The sequence below is a fragment of the Artemia franciscana genome, chromosome 20 (assembly GCF_032884065.1).
Source record: "Artemia franciscana chromosome 20, ASM3288406v1, whole genome shotgun sequence".
NCBI lineage: Eukaryota > Metazoa > Arthropoda > Branchiopoda > Anostraca > Artemiidae > Artemia > Artemia franciscana.
In genome coordinates this window covers 8,469,187-8,488,415 of record NC_088882.1, presented here as the reverse complement: position 1 = coordinate 8,488,415, position 19,229 = coordinate 8,469,187, and the positions used below count along the sequence as shown (strand labels likewise).

The 19,229-nt window shown below is 36.8% G+C and overlaps 1 protein-coding gene across 3 annotated transcripts in view; it reads left to right on the top strand.

Annotated features, from left to right (window-relative positions):
* LOC136040408 (charged multivesicular body protein 6-A-like) overlaps positions 1–9,274 on the top strand; it is a 35,085-nt gene extending 25,811 nt beyond the window's left edge. For all 3 annotated transcript variants that reach the window (XM_065724681.1, XM_065724683.1, XM_065724682.1), the window contains 2 exons: positions 2,389–2,554; positions 8,501–9,274. In XM_065724681.1, the coding sequence (XP_065580753.1) occupies positions 2,389–2,554; positions 8,501–8,556 (222 nt within the window). In that variant the 3' untranslated portion in view covers positions 8,557–9,274. The remainder of the gene's footprint in view (positions 1–2,388; positions 2,555–8,500) is intronic.
* The last annotated feature ends 9,955 nt before the right edge of the window (positions 9,275–19,229 follow it).

The window sequence follows — 19,229 nt, the reverse complement described above, 5'->3', positions numbered from 1 at the left end:
TGTTTTTTTGTTTGTTTTTTTTTTTCCCCAGGGGTCATCGTATCGACCAAGTGGTCCTAGAATGTCGCAAGAGGGCTCATTCTAACGGAAATGAAAAGTTCTAGTGCCCTTTTTAAGTGACCAAAAAAATTGGAGGGCATCTAGGCCCCCTCCCACGCTCATTTTTTTCCGAAAGTCAACGGATCAAAATTTTGAGATAGCCATTTTGTTCAGCATAGTCAAAAGCCATAATAACTATGTCTTTGGGAATGACTTACTCCCCCACAATCCCTGGGGGAGGGGCTGCAAGTTACAAACTTTGACCAGTGTTTACATATAATAATGGTTATTGGGAAGTGTAAAGACGTTTTCAGGGGGATTTTATTTTGTTTGGGGGTGGGGCTGAGGAGAGGGGGCTATGTTGGAGGATCTTCCCTTGGAGGAATCTGTCATGGGGGAAGAAAAATTCAATGAAAAGGGCGCAGGATTTTCTAGCATTACTATAAGAAAACAATAAAAAATAAACATGAAAACGTTTTTTCAAATGAAAGGAAGAAGTAGCATTGAAACTTAAAACGAACAGAGATTATTACGCATATGAGGGGTTCTAAAAATACTTTAGCATAAAGAGTGAGGTATTTAGGAGGAGATAAATACCTTGCTCTTTATGCAAAAGTATTTTTAGTAATTTCAACTATTTATTCTACGGCCTTTTTGATTCAGGGGTCATTCTTAAAGAATTGGGACAAAACTTACGATTTAGTGTAAAGAGCGAGGTATTAACGAGGGTACAAACCCCCTCGTATACATAATAAAAACATAAGGTTATGAAAGTTTGTTACGTAAGTTAATTTTTTGCCTTTTTAAGTAACCGAAAAATTGGAGGGCAACTAGGCCTCCTTCTCCACGCCTTATTTCTCAAAATCGTCTGATCAAAACTAAGAGAAAGCCATTTAGCCAAAAAAAGAATTAATATACAAATTTCATTTTAATAATTATGTGCGGAGAGCCAAAACCAAACATGCATTAATTCAAAAACGTTCAGAAATTAAATAAAAAAAACTAATTTTTTTAGCTGAAAGTAAGGAGCGATATTAAAACTTAAAACGGACAGAAATTACTCCGTATATGAAATGGGTTGTCCCCTCCGCAATCCCTCGCTCTTTACGCTAAAGTTTGACTCTTTGCCACAATTCTACTTTTTAAAACAATTAAAAACTTTAGCGTAAAGAGCAAGGGATTGCGGAGGGGACAACCCATTTCATATACGGAGTAATTTCTGTCCGTTTTAAGTTTTAATATCGCTCCTTACTTTCAGCTAAAAAAATTAGTTTTTTTTATTTAATTTATATAAAAGAAGAAGGGAGTTGCTATTTTGAAAAATATTAGGCTATTGGAAACATATTGAATATATCTAAAAATTTATTTGAAAACATATTGAAATATATATGAAAATTTAATAGGCTATTATTAGCTCATTTGGCTATTGAGGTTATTTTTTTACAGATCTTAAATTAAAAAATTACGGTTTTTACATTTGAGCTGAAAATTTTAGAATTAAAGACTTATATTTTTAAAATCAAGTTGGTGCTTCTTTTCAACGTTAGATTAGCAATAATATCCTCCAGAGCCATTGATTGCGCAAATAGCGCAAAGTTTTAAGGCTTCCAATCGACTTTTCAGTTGCATGAAAAAGTTTCGCAACAATTAACAGCAATCTTGGAATTGAAAACAACAGGCAAGACTTATCATATAAAACAAAAGAAAACGAAAAAGTTAATTAACTTAAAATAGGGAATATAAAAAAGTGAACATTAAGTTTGTGAAAGTTTCTAGACGAGTGGTTACTTTTCAGAAAGGCCTGTTAACTTTGATATTGCGAAGTTTGAACCCTATGCACATAGACTTAGTGAAATTATAATTACATTATGGTTTATACCAATTTACTATTTTATTTTACTGTATATTTTGTTTTAATTTACTGTATCACAGGAAGCATCTCTCTGTCACGAGTTGAAGGGATTTAGAAACATTTGAAGGGAATCCCAATATTTTGCATGGACCATCAAATTGTGGATTTTGCCTTATGTTTGCTTCTCAGTTGAATGAATAATTTCAGAAATTCACTCGGTGCTATATTTTTTGCTGGCTGCCTGCCGCTGCTGACCATGACGGCGGCGCAGCAGCACGCCAAAGCACTTGCGGAAGCGGGCTTCTGAAATATTTTTGGCAGCGGGCTGCTTGTTTCTGGCACAACGTCGGGGACTAGACTCTAATTTCAAAACGGTGTAACATGTGCACTTTTAAATCTAAATTTATCTGGGAAGCCTCTGTTGTGTGTAGGATATTCACACAGTTTCCGATACTTCTCCCTGGGATCAAACTGTAATAGTTAATTTTTTATTTTAGGAAATAGACGATTTGCTCTCAGGGAACTTAACAGAGGACGACTTAGCTGCTGTTGAAGACGAGTTGAATGAAATTATGAAAGCAAACTTACCCGAAGTAGAAAATCTTCCAGAAGTCCCAACTGAAGAACCAACACTGCCAGACATTCCACAGGGAGAACCAACAGGTGGGTGAAGCTGCTTTTTAGTTTACGCAAAAAGGATCACGGATTCTGCAAATTAGGGAGACTATACAAAAATCATGGAGAGCAGATTTAGCCTTATAATTTTTTTTTTACGTTTAAGGCGATTAAGAAAACTACACCTTCATCTCCACTCAAACTAAATGCCATTCTGAATCACGGATTCTGCAAAGGATTACGGATTCTGCAAATTAGGGAGATTATATAGAAATCATGGAGAGCAGATTTAGTCTTATATTTTTTTTACGTTTGAGGCGATTAAAAAAAAACTACACCTTCATCTCCATTCAAACTAAATGCAAATCTGAATCTGGGTCTGGGTTTTATTTTGGCGCTTAAATAAATAAAAAAAGTGCTTTTTTTAGTTCTTATTGCTATTCACCTTATTTATACTATAACCCAAAATGAGGGTAAAATCCTTATTACCATTATTTTCCAATTAACACAAGTCAGTATATAAACTCATACGTGGTTTTAGAAAAAAATGGAAGTAATTTTCATTCTGAATCTTGAAACTGAGAACAAAGTTTTGATTCTGGGGTGCAATTCAAATTTTAACATTTTGCCTAATTTCTTGCAAAATTTTTCCAAATGATAAGTTATTGATGAAGTACTGTAATGGCATGTCTGTACACAAAGAGACAGACTTGTACGTAGAGCGAGACGGGGGCATAATTTATTTTGGAGGGGGTGTCCAACTTCAAAAAGTATCAAGAGTAGGCGAACTATATGTTTTAATGTTCTGAAACTGCTAATTATTTCCTGTTAATTTAACGCAACAGCACTGTCTTATTTGTTTTATTATTGGATTAAAGTTGAATTAAACTTTCAGAGGTCTAATAATTTTATTGAACTGAAATCATTCTTGAACAGTCAAACGCCAATTTTTGTGTCCAAAGATTCTTAGTTTACCCCAATTAATTTAAAGTAATGGCTGTTTGGTTATTTTGATCAAATGGCCACTATTTATCGTATCGCAGGAGCAGAGGTGGATCAGGGATGGAGCATAGGAGTGGGTGCCCCTGACTCGCTGCAAAAAGTTATACCTTACTATAATTAAAGGGGTGAAAAATACCAATAAGCTTCCCAAGTTTTGCTGGTCCCTGCTCCCAAAAATATATTCAGTATCCACCCCTGTGCAAGAGCAACATTTTGTTTTGTCCTTCTTTTTTTTTCAATTTTTTTTTCCTGTGCTGGTGATTTCAGTCTATTACGAAAAAATGTAATGGTCTGGCCCCTCCGGTTTTTACAGAAAGTCTAATCCTCTGGTTGGAATGAATATGCTGTTACACCTCGGAAAGCTGTATATAATTCTTGCCGGGGGCCAAAAAAGATGGTTCCCGCTTATCCTTGAGCCAGAGCCTACAATGAGTGAGGTGAAGTTGAATTTTCCGGTTTGTGTCAGAGAGGTATATGACGTTGTTTAGCCAAGCTTCCCCTATTGTCTAGCAGTGTTTCTGTTTTCAAGTGGATCCTTTCTTTCATGCAGGCAAGCGAAGTAGACAGCAGTTTCAAAATTAAACTAGATTGAAATCTGGAAGTACTTAAGATGCTTAAGAAACTACTTAAGATTTGCGATGGCTCCCTGGCCCCATTGTTGAAATATTATCTCAGCATAATAAATAGACAAATATAGAGGTCGAGAAGGTCCATTTTGTGAAAATTTCCGGTATCTAGTTATTGAGGCTTAAAGTGGAACAAGGTCCCTCTCCCCATATCCTCCACTCTCCTCATCACCAGATTCTCTGGTACAAAGGACCTTGTTCTAACTCGAATCATACAAGGAATATCAATGGGTATGAACCAAACCCCTCCCACAACCTTGCCAACTTTATAGCACAAAGCATGTTGTACTCCGTTAAAATCAGAATCAGGCAAAGATTGCTAATGTCTAGAGAACTCAAGTGGGCCTTCGGTCTCAACAACTCGCCCTGCCACTCCCATCTCCAATTTTAAGCTGAAAATTAGGCTTGTTTTGCCTCTTGTAAATAAAAAGTTCGCATTAATTTTAATCTGTATGATTAGAGGCACAACATGGGCTCAGTACCCTTCCACCCCTATTCCCCTTTCCCACCCCGCCAGCTTTTTAACAGAATGGTATGCTGGTATTTTTTAAACGATTGGCTTAGAATCTACGAGGCAAGTATCTTAGGCTAACAGGGAATGAAACTAAGGTTTTACAAAGGTGCATTCTCCTTCTAAAGAGAATTGTCAAAAAATTGGCAACTTAAAAGGGAAGGAAGACTTATTTTACGAAGAGGAGTTAGAGATAGTGCTAAAGTATTTAAAAATAATAAGGCCTCAGGTTTGGGTAGTGTGGTAAATTAATTTTTGAAATAAGGCGCTCGCGAAGCTGGAGATGCATCACTGAAGATTCTAAATACAATTTTTTAATAAGAGGAAGGGAGTCATCTGTTAATTTTATGAAAACTTCAGTTAAACCTTATCATTGGAAAGGTGATAAAAGTGTGTGTGGTAGTTACAGCGACATTAGCTTGGTTTCTGTTGGTAGCACATTTCTTAGCAGTATGATATAAGACTAAAATATAGTTTAGTTATAGATAAAGTTTTAAGAGAAGAACATTGGGGTTTTTGTAAGGGCAGAGGATGCGCCGACCGAATTTTCGCTCTTAGACTAATAATTTAGAAGTGGTTGAGTCATTAGACCACTTTGGTTCTCAATTTTATAGATTATGAGCAAACGTTTGATTCAGCTGGTAGAAGAGCGTTAGCGAAGGTCCTGTCCTTGTATAGTATACCATATAAGTACATTAAATGGGCTAGTGTCATGCACGAGACAAATTTTGCTCTGGTAAACGTAAAGAATGAAGTAATTTGCTGGTTTGGTGTTAAATCAGGAAGTAAGCAGGGATGTTTCCTATCCCCTATAGATAATTTTGATCTGCTTTGTCCTAAAGAACACGGTGAAGGCTAGGGGTTATCGTGGAATCCAATATGAAGATAGAAATTTCCTAGGCTTAGATTATGCAGATGATTTGAATGTCCTAGAAAAAAATGTTAGCAAAATCAATGAATTTTTTGAAGATTTTGGGAATTCAGGGTGCAAGAATAGGCTTAAAAGTTAATATTAGAAAGGATATGTCGCTTAGAAAAAGAATGAATGAAGGTCAATAGTAACGAAAAGTTCGATCAAGGAGATAGAATTTCTTACCTGGGTAGTAGTATTTGTAAAGATGGTGGAGGCAGTGAAGATGTAAAAAGTAGAATTGCCAAAGCCCAGGGTGTTTTTTTAATTGTCGTAAAAGGTTGGAAAAATTGGAAGATAGTCTGATTTTATGATAAAATTGACTTAATCAACTGGCTGGAAAATATTACCAGGATTTTATCGATCAATACTGATAGTTCCCTAATACCGTAAATTTTGCGGTACATTTCGCACATAATGCTTTTTTTCCATTATTTACATGTTTTGCTTAAAATTTTCCTAAAGGAGGGGAGATGGGGCAAATCAAACGATTTAATGGAAAATCTATTAGGGGAAGGATCGAAAAAAATTAATTCTCTTATTTACACAAGTTTGAATATATTGAGTAAAGTTTCACCTTCTTCCGCTGAAATTCTGAAAAGTTGAGTTTTTGTGGAAACTTTCTCGTTGTAAGCTCTGAAACACTGAGAAAACTTTCAAACCAGCCCATTTCTTTTGCGTGAAAGTGGCTCTTTCAAGTTACCTTTATTTTCAACATTTTTTTTTTCAATTAGTTTAAACCATAGATATGTCATATATTTATTTATAATAGGGCACGGACAGGATGTGTTCTTTCAAGCTCCCTGCACTTTCCCCTGGAAACGACTCTGGAGATTAAGCTAACTACGTTATTTCTTATAAACAAAGTATTGTATGGTAGTATGATATATTGAATTTATTGCTACGATTTTTATTATTTATTTTTGTTCCAAAAACAATTCTGTAGAAGCTCAATTATTAACAATCTGTTGACTCTCAAGCCGACCTTCCAAGGAAAGCTATCTTATTATAAAGCGCTTTGTTGCCTTATGTTTTAGAGGGTATTTTGTCATGGTTTCTCACCCACATTTTTCTCTTCTTGAATTTGGCACCTCCTGCTATCAAAAACTGCATCCTGCATATCAAGGTCTTTCAAAAAGTTCGTGGCAACGAACTCTTAAGGAGGGACTTGGCTCAATAGTAACCGCAACTCTAAAAAACAGAATTTTGATGCCAATAGATATATCAAAAGAATCGAATTTTTATGCTGATTTCAAATATATAAGGTTCATTAAGTTTAGTCTTACTCATTAAACGCTATGAGCCTGAGAAAATTTGTTTGATTTTTGAAAAAGGGATAAACTCACCCTAAAAGTCATAAAATCTTAATGAAAATATCACCACCAGATTCAGCGTCTCAGAGAACCCTACTGTAGAGGTTTCAAGCTCTAATCTACAATAATGTGGAATTTTTTATTTTTGCCAGAAGTAAAATCACGGATGCGTTTTTATTTGTGTTTTTTTCCCAGGGAGGATCGTATCTACCCAATGGTCCTAGAGCATCGAGAAGGGGCTCATTCTAAAGGAAATTAAAATTTCTAGTGCCCTCTTTAAGTGACCCAAAAAATGGCAAGGCAAATGGGCCCCCACCAACATCACTTTTTTCCCAAAATCGTCTGATCAGAATTTGAGATACCTGTTTTGTTCAGCATAGTTGAAAGGCCCAATAACTATATCTTTGGAGATAAAAATAACCCCCACAGCCCCTGGGGAAAGGTCTTTAAGTTATAAAATTTGGCCATTGTTTTCGTATAGTATTTGTTATTGGGAAGTATACATGTGTTTTTAGGGTGGGGATGGAAGGTCAAATTTTCTACAGGGGGGATTTTTCACGGGGAGAATTTTCTAAGGAGAAGGAAATTTCCAGGGGGTGAACTTTTCAGGGGTTTTATGCTGGGGGTGCTCGCCAGAATTCCTGTACAAAATTTCTTTATATATCTTGCTTTCTCCTTACCGACTCAATTATACGCATGGAGATATTAAGGGTAATTGTCCGGGGTAAACTTTACCAGGATTGAATTTTCCAAAGGATATTTTCGTGAGGAAGGGGATCTTTCTGCCAGATTTCCTTGCGTTATTAAAAAAAAACGATCAGAAATTAAATAACAAAAACAAAGTCTTTTCAAGGGTCGTTTATTAGAACGATAAGTAACTTTTTTTAAGTGCTGAAAAAATTTAACGTAAAGAGAGTTCCTATGCATACGAGTGAAACCCCCCTCGTATGCATAGTAATTTCTGTTCGTTTTCAGTATTTATGCTGCTCATTACTTTGAGTTTAAAAAAAACAACTTTTTTTTGTTATTTATTTCCATCAAAAATTGAGTTCTCGATTTTGTTTATGTTTTTAAGATATTCAAAATTGTTAAAGTTTCTACTTAACCAATTGAAACCATCACATTTCATTTTCACTGCCCTTGGTACTTAAATGAAATGTCCATTTGCATTGGTGCTTACTTTAATGTTGTTTTTTTTTTCAAAATTTGATCTTATCAATCTTGGACATGCTCTTCTGTGCAGACTCTGTTGGTTTTTGCAAGTTCCTTGGTGTGTTTCATTGGTTTTCTGTAGGTTTATTCAAGAAAACAATTCTTCTCGTTTTTAGACTCTTCTTTTACTACCTCTTTTTTTTCCTTCTATATGTTTTCTTCCCTCTTTCTTTACTCCTTTTCACCTCTTGTTCTTATCGACCCTCTATTCTTTTTTCTTTCTTTACTTCTTTTCTTTGTTTTTTTCTTGTTTTTCTTCTTTTCTGTATATCTGACTTGCTATCTCACTGCTGTTTTGCTTCTTTTGCTGTTTTTTATTTTATCTTACTTTTACTTATTTTTGTATTTTTTCTCTTTCATTTTTCATCATCTTTAAATTGTTTGTTGTCAACTTTTCATGCATCTTTTTGTATATTTTAGATGTGCCAACACGGAAGGAGAAAACAAAACAGGAAAAAACTGCTCTAACTGCCTAATTGTGTTGTCTCTCTTGAAGCGTATAGTCATGTTGAGTGTACATTTCAATTTTTTTTTGGACGGACCGAAGCGTACCAAAACGTAGCTCGAAGCATATGAAGGGTATTAAACATTCATAAATTTGATTGAAGCATTTGCTTGACATTGCTTAGTCCAAATGGCCCACTTGTAAGTCCAGGTCTTGCAAAAATGCCACACAACTGCTTTTGAATGGTTGCAAACGAAGTGATGGTCTAAATTGATCAAGTGGCTCTGCGCAGCTTGGAACAGCTTGGAACAACTTAGTGTGTTCTGAATAATACACAAGTACCATTATTATTATTAAATTATTATTATTACTCAAATTTCTTGCCCCTTTTTCCAAACTTTAATTGAAGATCATATAAAGAACTATCTTATGTGATTCGTAGTACCGCAGCTTGCAACAGCTTGGATTTTGGGATTTTAAAATTAACCCGAATCTTGAAGACATGAAAAAATCCCCTCTGAACAAGCAATAGGTAACTAATACCTTCAAAAAAGTAGAAATTTTCTCTTTTTTCCATTTGGCTCCTTCTTTTTGGTTTTGTTATAATTCCTTATTTTGAATTAACGCTGCTGAATTTCTCAGTGCTTGAAGTTTATGTTTAGGTACGTTTTGATTTGAGTGTAATTTTATCTCTGTTTGTTGATTTTCTTCGTTTTGACGCTGGAGTTAAAATAAAGTTATTTTATTGACTTGTTATTTATTTGTGCGTTTTTTGGGCTGGCGAAAAACGCTTGGTTTAATTCGCTGGGCTAAGCCAAGTTTTTACAATTGGAGCTGAAAAGTTCTGTACGGCGAATAATGAGTCATTAAATAAATACATACTGCTTTGCAGGTACGCAATTATCCCCAAGAGGGTGAGGGCCCAACTTGGTAAAGATGAAGGAGAAACAACACAAATAAAGAAATTTGGGAAAAATGTAATAGATCGTGAGACAAATTTCTATTTCGGAGAGAAAGAGAGGGTAAAAGCCTAAATATTTCCTACTCCCCCCTCCCCTTGAGATTTTCCTGACATAGCTAATAATAAAAATATTATTACCATGTATAATGTGTTTATCTCAAACTCTATTTTTTCACGACATGCTTGCCTGCTCTGCAGGTGGAAATGGATTTATTCTAAAGAGGACGGGGGGCCCGGCTTGATGGACATGATGGAGAAATAACCAAATTAGAGTAATTATTTCGAAATTTCTACAAATTGTGCTTTTTGAGGGAGAGCAATTATTTCCTACACCCCCTTCACGTTGTTGCTAATCACGGGTGTAGCGAGATTAAATGCCATTGTTTTTTAAAGTAAATAATAGTGGATTAACAACAGTGGCAATAAAAGGCACAAATCGTATATTGGCTCTTGGTAGATAAATATTTCAGTGCCAAGCCATGCCGTGGTGATAGGAATCTACTGGAATTCGTCTTTATCAGGTTTTTTTTTCTTTAATAGTCCAAATAGTCGCAATTTGTAAAAGGTAGATGGCAGCTAATGTCAAATGCAAAAACTTACAAGGCCGTATAACTGGGTTTTCTCATATATTACTAACGTTACTATTACTATATAACGTTACTGTAACATGTAGCTAGCTTTATAAATAAATGATTTTATTGCCCGTTATGAACAGATATAAATATCTCCCAATGGAGAATATGATAATAAAAAAAAGGATAAGGTCTATACAAATGACGCACAAATCAGTTATGGGAAAACAACTAAAACAGAAAATGAATAAACAATACATCCAATGGCGCTGGCTGATGATGAAGCAAACCGGTGCTTTCGTTTCATAACAACCATTGATTGACTATCAAAAACTAAGGGCTCTCCAAGCTCCCTTGATTCAGTTAAAAAGATTTGCAATAAGGCTATGGATATCCCCGCTTATACCTTTTTAAATCTGAACTGCGAATCTGGGGAATAACAGCATTTTTTTATTATTACAAATAACTCCATTACTTTACATAAGACAGAAGATACAGTAATTGGACGGTAAGAACCACATTCTTTGTGGCATCTTTAGCATCTTTACCCTTTTTGAAAACAGGCGTCAAAATACCAGTACAAAACGAATCAGGAACCCCGAATGAAAAATTATCTGATAAAGAATTTATAAGCCTATGAATAGACGACTACCCCCATACTTTGAATGCATACCACATAAACCATTGACACCACGGGAATGCTTTCTCTTCTGTAAAGTTGCACAACTTATTTTGAGCATTGACACTACAAAACCGATACCGTTTGAAGTAGAGAGATTTGCATCCAATTCTTGTTGGATTGTCGTTGGGGATTGTATAGAATCCATTATTATAGTGTTTTTCATCACATTTTTCCCATGAATATTCTTACTTTTAGTTTTCAATTTTATGCTTAACGTTAAAGAACTGCTCTTACTCCTCTTACGGTAAGTGTGAAAAGGAGTAGCCCTTTTTCATTTCTTGTAATAGATAATCTTTTAATTCTTGTTCGTTCGATATATATATATATATATATATATATATATATATATATATATATATATATATACTAAATTTGAATTTACTTAAAAATTTAATAAATAGAGAGGGTCCCGCAAAAAATTCCAATCGGGCCCCGCACCTAGTCAATCCGGTCTGAAGGCCTTGTGGTTTCCTTCTGTCTTTATAACCAATATTAGAAGTATTTAAAAAGTAGACACTGGCAATCTGCATAATACACGTAGTACTATGCACAAAAAAACTTCTTACCGTAGTAACGTACTTGAAAGTATGTTCTTTTAGTTTTTTAGTCGTGTCAAAAAAGTTATTCTCGTGGCAGACCTGACCAGGCAAGTCAGACCTTCAGTCAGCCAGTGATTCATTCAGACAAAAAGGTTTGCTTTTTTTTACAAAAAAAAAAAAAATCCGAAAACTCCTCTGACTTTCAAATCATACATTTTAACTATATGTACGACAAGTGTATTTCCTAAATATTAACTGGTCTGTTCTTGAAAATATTTTTTTTCCAATTTTGGTCATCCATGAAATTCGTTACTAAATAGTACTGTTCTTAGCTTTTTGTGAAATCCATGTATTAAAAATCGGCAAAACTTAAGATCCTAGAAAGCTATTGAACTGGTAAGTGAAATTTTAAAGAATTAATATAAAGCCTAGATTATGCCCTGGTTAAGACCTTCTGAAAAGGCTACCTTTACAGGGCAATGACCTTTGAAAAATATATCCAAACTTTGTTTTACAAAAGTGAAACTCTCAGACATAGGTCTACAGGACAAATGTCGACATAGGTCTACAGGAAGGTGTCTCGAGTCTCATGCTTTTGCTAAATCCTCAAGTGAAATTTAAATTTTCTTATGAAAAAGGCTTTCTATTTGAGGTATTTGTGTAGTTAACTGTCATTTTTATTTCAGAAGAATTTATGAATTTGTAAGCAGAAAATATGGAACTGAAATAGGACTTCTAAGAGTGTTGACTTTTAGAAGAATTCGCCTAGGATAAGGTCAAAATTTTAAAAGTGCCTTTGGTTCCTTACTCATGCCACTGTGTTTGTTCAAGATACAACATAAGGGGGGGGGGGTCAGTCCTGCAGTTGTTACACCACTAAGATGTATATTTTCGAGTCCTAATATTGCTGGCCATGATCCTTAAACTAGGAATCGTCCACCTGCCACCTGCTAGTCTGTTATCCATTATCACCTGTTGTTCATTCCGTGTTAGCCTAGGATACTTTCACCATAGATTTTAAGCTGACCTTTAAAAAAATGTATGCATACCATTCTGTTAAAAATCTGATGGGGTGAAAAAGGAGGGGGGGTTTAGAAGAGCCCTGAGCCCACGTTGTACCTCTAATCATAAAGATTAAAATTAACACGACCTTCTTATTTAAAAGAGGCAATACAAGCCTACCCTTCTGCTAAAAATGCCTCTAGGATTGATACAGCCCCCCGGGCGCCCCGGGGATAGAGTTGTAAGCTATACTATGAGGGCATATATAATTTTTATGGAATGGGTGGCCGTATAAACTTCAGATAGGGCTCATTTGATTTGAAATTGAGAGTTATAGTGTACTTGTTAAGATTGAAAGTGATTAGAGAGCAGCCAGACCCCCCCCCCTTCCACGTTCATCATTGCCCTTAACAACCCCAATCAACATTTGGGGATAATGATTTTGTTCATCGTAGTTTAAGGGTCCGGAAATTACATCTGTGAGGAAGACCCCGCCCCCCTATAGCTCTCTGGGCAAGGGTTCTAAGTTATGCCGTGGGGGCATATAAGGGTCTAATAGAAAGGGTGGTCATATATGCTTTGGAGGGGACTCGTTGGATTGGTAATCAGAAGTTCTAGTGGCTTTTTTAAAGAGTCAAAGTGATCAGAGCGCAGCTATCCCCCCACACACCCAAGTACGTTGGGTTTCCCAAGATGCATCCAATAGATACTGAACAAGATGCATTCAGTACTGAACTAGCTTTCAAAGTGAGAACATCTCAAATAATCGGATTATATTGATTCAGAGTTCAAAGTAAAAGGATTTGGTTTGAATTGAATATTTATGAACTACTTCGTCCAGTTAGACCAGTGTTGAAAAAGGATTATATTTTGAATAGTGATTTCTGTGTTACACAACAGATTGATTTGATACGTTTTGTAAAAGTACTATATTTAATTACTCAGTGACAAAGAAATTAAATCTTTTTTGGATACTTTTTCTGGATAATTTTAATGAGAAACAGACGAAGGCTGGCACGTCTATAAATAAGAAATACAATTAAAAGCGACGTCAGAACCGGTTTAACGGACTATGCTTTTGGATTGTCTTTGGGACTCATAAGATGGGTGAGAAACTGATATTAAATGCAGTATTGAACTTCATTAGCAGAGCGCTTAGCGATGGCATTAAAATAGAATCAATTATCAAATCAGCGGTAGGCTACTACGACCGTGAGACAGTTATACTAGCTAAACGAATTCTCCATACAGAACTTAATGAGCCTAATGGAGTAGTAATCTGTGCCAAAGATGAGGACAATATTCTGGAAATGTCGAAAACCTTAGTAAACGCCGCGAAGCAAAAAGTGAACATTCCTAAATTCGTGATATTCAGCCCCTGTGAAGTTCCCGCAATAGGCGATGCCGTTAGTGCCACAGCTATTTCTAAAATAAACGAAATGTCTAGGAAGTTGGACGGTGCTCTAGCAACGCTAACCTACCCTCAAATGAGCCTGCTTAAGCCCTCTAAACAATCCTTAAATTGTGCACCCCCCTCAAAGCCGTTATACGCTGTTATGGTGAAAAGCCCACCAACTGACCTTAAAGGCCCAAACGAACGCAAGGATTTCTTGGACTCCATATGCCAGAACTCTGTGGAAGACGTTACGGAATTAAAGCACACCAAAAACGAGTGGAAATTTGTCGGTCGAACTAAGACAGCAGCCACGAAAATAGTTGAAATTATGAAAACATCAAGCCCAAGTCTAAATGCCTCATTAAAAGAATCTGCTTATATCGGCATGGTTAAGCGCGTGCCGGAGTATATCGACCAATCGAAGCTCGAAGAATTAATGCCAAAATGTACGAAGGTAACCCAGTGTCGAAAGTCGAGAACATATAAAGTATATTTTCAGACGCGGAGTGATCTTGAAGTTTTCCCTGGAAACTCGGTTAGAATTGGCTACGAACGATTACAAGCCCAAGAATTTGTTTTCCTTCCGCGCCGTTGTTTCAACTGCCACAGGATAGGCCATCTAGCTTCCAACTGTGAAAATCCATCAACATGTTCAAAATGTGGCTCGCATGAGCACATTTCCACGCGCGAAGCTCCCTGCTCAAAACTCCCTTTTTGTGTAGAGTGTGAAGTGCCGGGTCATACCTGCTACAGTATTAGTTGTCCCAAAAACAGGCAACTACAGAAATCATGAGCAAGTGCTGTAGCTTCATTTCATGGAACATCAATGGCTCGTTCATTGAGAAGCTCCCGATCCTTAGTGATTTAAGTGTCGAACATGATGTAGTGTGCATTTAAGAGCACTTTATTAACGTGCAAAGTGAAAACCTGCTAGAACTAAATCATACCACGAAGGCCTAAAAGTTCCAGCTAAGCAGAGCTGCAGCCGAGGAAGACCTTCAGGAGGCCTAGCTACGTTTGTTTGGTCATGTGTTCTGTCCAGTCTATTCGAAAAGTCTGACAATTTTCTCGCAGTACGAATTGAAAGTTGTGTATTTATCAACGTGTATTTGCCAACAGATTATAAAGATGAGCGTTCAGAACGTCTTTTTGCCCTTTCTTGTGAGAAACTAAATTCATGTATATCTAAAATTAAGCGCCAGGGTTTTTCTTGTGTAGTAATTGGAGATTTCAACTGCAACCTTTCTGAGATTTCTTCTCTACAATCATCTCGTACCTCTTTGATTAAGAATATTTTTGATGATTACCTTGCTGTGGTAGGAAAAGAAAGGGATTTTACATATATTCATAGCTCCTCCAGTGTGTCAAATCTAGACCATGTTGCCATTTCTCATAATTTAACTGTTCAAAATGTTAGGGTAGTAACGGATTATCAAATTTCTGACCGCCTTCCTGTCTCGTCTTCTGTACATATTGTCTCCTCGAACTGTCACCAAACCCGCCAGGAAACTCGACAGCCTAAATTTCGTCTTGATTGGCTTAAGGCTGATAAGCAACTATTTGCTCTGGTGACAGAAGTAATTCTTAATGAAATCCATATTCCCTTTAATCTCCTCCAAAAATCGAAAAATCTCTCTAAAGAAGAAGTCCAAATTTGTCTCAATATTTATTGTACTGAAATTTGCCACGCTCTCCTTCATGCTGAGAGGTTAGCGGTATCTAAAGTAAAAGTGCGTAAAGGGATGTTGCAAAAATGGCCCGAAAATCATTCGCTGGTAGCCGCTTGTCATCGAGCAAAATTCTGGTTTTCGGTATGGAAAGACTGTGGGTGCCCAAGATCTGGTATCATTAATAGCATCAGACTGAATATGAAGCGTAGATTCTCGAAGGAGCTCTCCCTCCACCGCAAATCTCTCGTTGATAGCTATTCCACTCGTGCAAAACAGGATCGAAATTTTCTTTTCAAGTCTGTATCTTTGGCAAAGCCTACCCCTCTGTTGTCGCCGTCTGAAATCCCTGTCGAGGATTGGTATTCTTATTATGCGAGTGAATTTGCTGCTCCTAACCCCCAACTTGAAGACATGTACGAGAGAGAATTGGATGAGTTCCTTGATAAGCTTCCGCACGGTGATTTTGTTGTCAGTTTAGAGTCGGTTATTCAAGCAATTCGTCGGTTGAAAAATAAGTCTTCTTGCGGAATTGACCGTGTTAGCGCTATCCATATTAAAAATGGTGGTTCGGTTCTCGCTATGCATCTTTCGCTTTTTATGCCGATGATCTTCACGCAAGGTGTTGTTCCCTCCTCCTTCTGCGTAGGGGATCTTACCCCCGTTCCGAAGAAAAAGAAAAATGACATCAAATGCTCGTCTTTCCGCCCCATTACAGTCGCCATTTCTTTATGTAAACTATTCGAGCTTCTATTCATTAATGAACTGGAAACTAAATGCTACACCCCGCCACGTCAATTTGGATTTAAGCGCCGCACTGGTTGTGCCGATGCCTTGACGGCTGTAGTGAGTCTGCTACTTGATGTGGATTTTTCTGGAGAGAGCATAGCCTTAGCTAGTCATGACATCAGCCGTGCATTCGATTCACTCATACACGTTGCAATGTTATTAAAAGCTTCACAACGAGGTCTGAATCCCTGCATAGTTCGATCCCTACGTGATATGTACTCGAGGCTGTCCTTTCGCCTAAAGCTCCCTCCCGACAAAAACTTGCCTCCCCGGCCTCATGAAAAATTGATCCCTGTTTTGAAAGGTGCCCGCCAAGGAGCTGTCTCCTCCCCTCATTTGTTCAATAATTATGTTCTTTAAGCACAAGATAAATGCCCAACCTCATGCATTCTTTCCTCTATAGACTCCTCCTCAGTATGCTACACCGACGACGTCTTGAACTTAAGTAGAACATTGCAAAAAGCTTCTGACATTTTTGAAACGCTTAAAACCGAATATCTAAAACTTGGCCTCAGTTTTAACACTGAGAAAACCGAGAAAGTTCTCTTCAATTGACAAAAAACACCACACGTGCCTTCACTGCTTTTTAGTGGAAATCTCGTGAATACTGCTGACCACATAAATTACCTCGGAGTCCCTATTGGCTCGTCTCTAAGGCATACACGTCTTCTACTGATCAAACACTTCAATCGACGAATCTCCGGCTCGTATGCTTCCATAGTCTCTGCTAAATTCCGTTTTAGCCGCCCTCTCCTTGCCAGCCTATAAAATGCTACTGTTTTACCTCATATTCTGTACCTGGCACCATTTTGGAAACTATTCTCGAAGGCTGAACTGTCTAAAATCCGTGCGCTTTTCTTCCGTTTTGCTAAATACCTCCTACGTTTTCCTCCCTGGCACAGAAACTCAATCCTCATTAAAAAGTATCACATAACCGACCCTCATGTTGCAGTTGAAAATTTAAGCAAAAGACATAATATTAAAATAGTAGATCACGATTGGTATAATCTCCTTTTACAAAAGATCTGTTTTCGTTTTATTCATTTTAGTGCTATTTTGTTTGCCCTTTTATTAGTTGAGTCTCTTTCTAGTTATGTCTCTTCTGATATGTTCTTATATATTTTCTTATATTTATATGTTCGTGCTCCGTCTTTTTCATTTCGTATGATTGACGGGTTTTCAAATAAATAAATAAATAGATATTTCGAGACAGGCCTTTTATTCAAAATAGTCCAAACTTCATATAACAAGGCTTTTAAGGTTGATACAAACCACTAGAGACTAAGGGCGAAGGTTGTAAGCTATGCCCCTGGGGCATTTGAAGTTCTTATAGAAAGGATGGTTGTATTAACTTTAGAGGTAGCTCATTTGATTGAAATTGGAAGTTCTAGTTCCCTTTTAAGGGTCAGTAGTGAGGGATGGCAACTATCCTTCCCCCCAACTACCCCACTTTTCACCAAATGTATATGATTGAAATTGTGCGATGACAATTCTGTTAAAAATAGCCCAAAGAACATAAAACCATACCTCCAAGGTTGGAAAATCCCCCCAGATTCCTGGGGCAAGGGCTTTAAGTTGTGCCCTGGGGGCTTATAAGGCTATTATGGAATGGGTGGTCGTTTTAAGTTCAGACGGATCTCATTTGATTTTAATTTAGAAGTTATAGTGTCCTTTTTAAGAGTCAAAGTGATTGGAGAGAATCCTCCCCCCACGCACCTATCATTTTCCACAACAAACATACAAAGTTTTGGGACATCAATTTTTTCAGCATTGTTTAAAAGCTCAGCAATTATTTGTTTGAGGTTGTCACCCCCCCCCCCGAGACGTCAGGGAAAGAGATGCAAGCTATGCAATTTGTTCATCGTTTGTTCATTTGTTTGCACCCCTAAGGGCCCTGGGGCAAGGGCTTTAAGTTATACCCTGGGGGCATATAAGGTTTCTAAGGAATCGATGTAAAGGTATGCATGTTTAACTTCTACTTTCCCAATACACGAAGGGCATTAAGATGAATCTTTCGGGGAATGTTGAGGGAAATAACTACATCATAACACGTTATGTGTATATGGATTTTCAGAAGGGTGTTCCTCAGAAATGACTGAGTGTATTAATTCGGATTTTTCAGGAAATGATAAGGGAGATGATCAATTGACCAAAAAGGCAATATTTGCACCCTACTACTACTACTACAACTACTGCTGCTTCAACTGCCACCAAAAGCTCTATCACTACTCTCACTACTATCACTAAAACTTATACTTCTGTATCGAGTACTACTAAGGCCGAGGACATTGAAAGCAATATCTGAGGAAACGTTGAGGGAAAATTTGAACTAAAACAAAGCATACTATATGTATATAAATTGCTAATAGGGCGTATAAGCAATATTGGAACGGCTTATCGTACCAAGAAGAAACTTTAAGGGTATCATGAGTGGGATGTTCAGTTGACCAAAAGGCAAAATGTAACTCTTACTACTGTTACTAATACTGCTGCTACTACTGTTACTACTAATAATTATACACTATTACTGCTACTACTGTTCCTACTACTACCACTACTACTATGATACTAGTACAATTAAGGCTACACGTATGAAGGTGAAAATATGACAGAATATTGAGGGAGAATTTGAACTAAATCAAAATACACTATGTGCATGTAGATTATCAAAAGTGCGTATCTCAAGAATTGATTTGGGTATTAAGTTTAATCTTTTGGAGAGTATTTAAAGGGAGGACCAATTGACTAAAAGGTAATATATACTTGTCACTACTAACACTAATGCCACTGCTACTTTTCCTTATGCAACTAGTGCTATTAAACTACTCCAACTACTACTTCAATTGCAACAACATGTAAATTTTTGAGCATGAAAAAGGTGTCAAAAGCGCACATCAACAATATTTTTGGAACGGCTTAACGAGTCAAGGTAAAACTTCCGGGGCATCAAAAGCGATTTCATGAACCGATTTCATACACTATGAAGCGATTTTTTCCCTAGTTTTTTTTTTTTATTACAATTCGCAAGTCGGCAAAAATATAGATGACACTTGTAATCAGATTTTCCCTAAATAATAGATGGCATTTCTACACGTT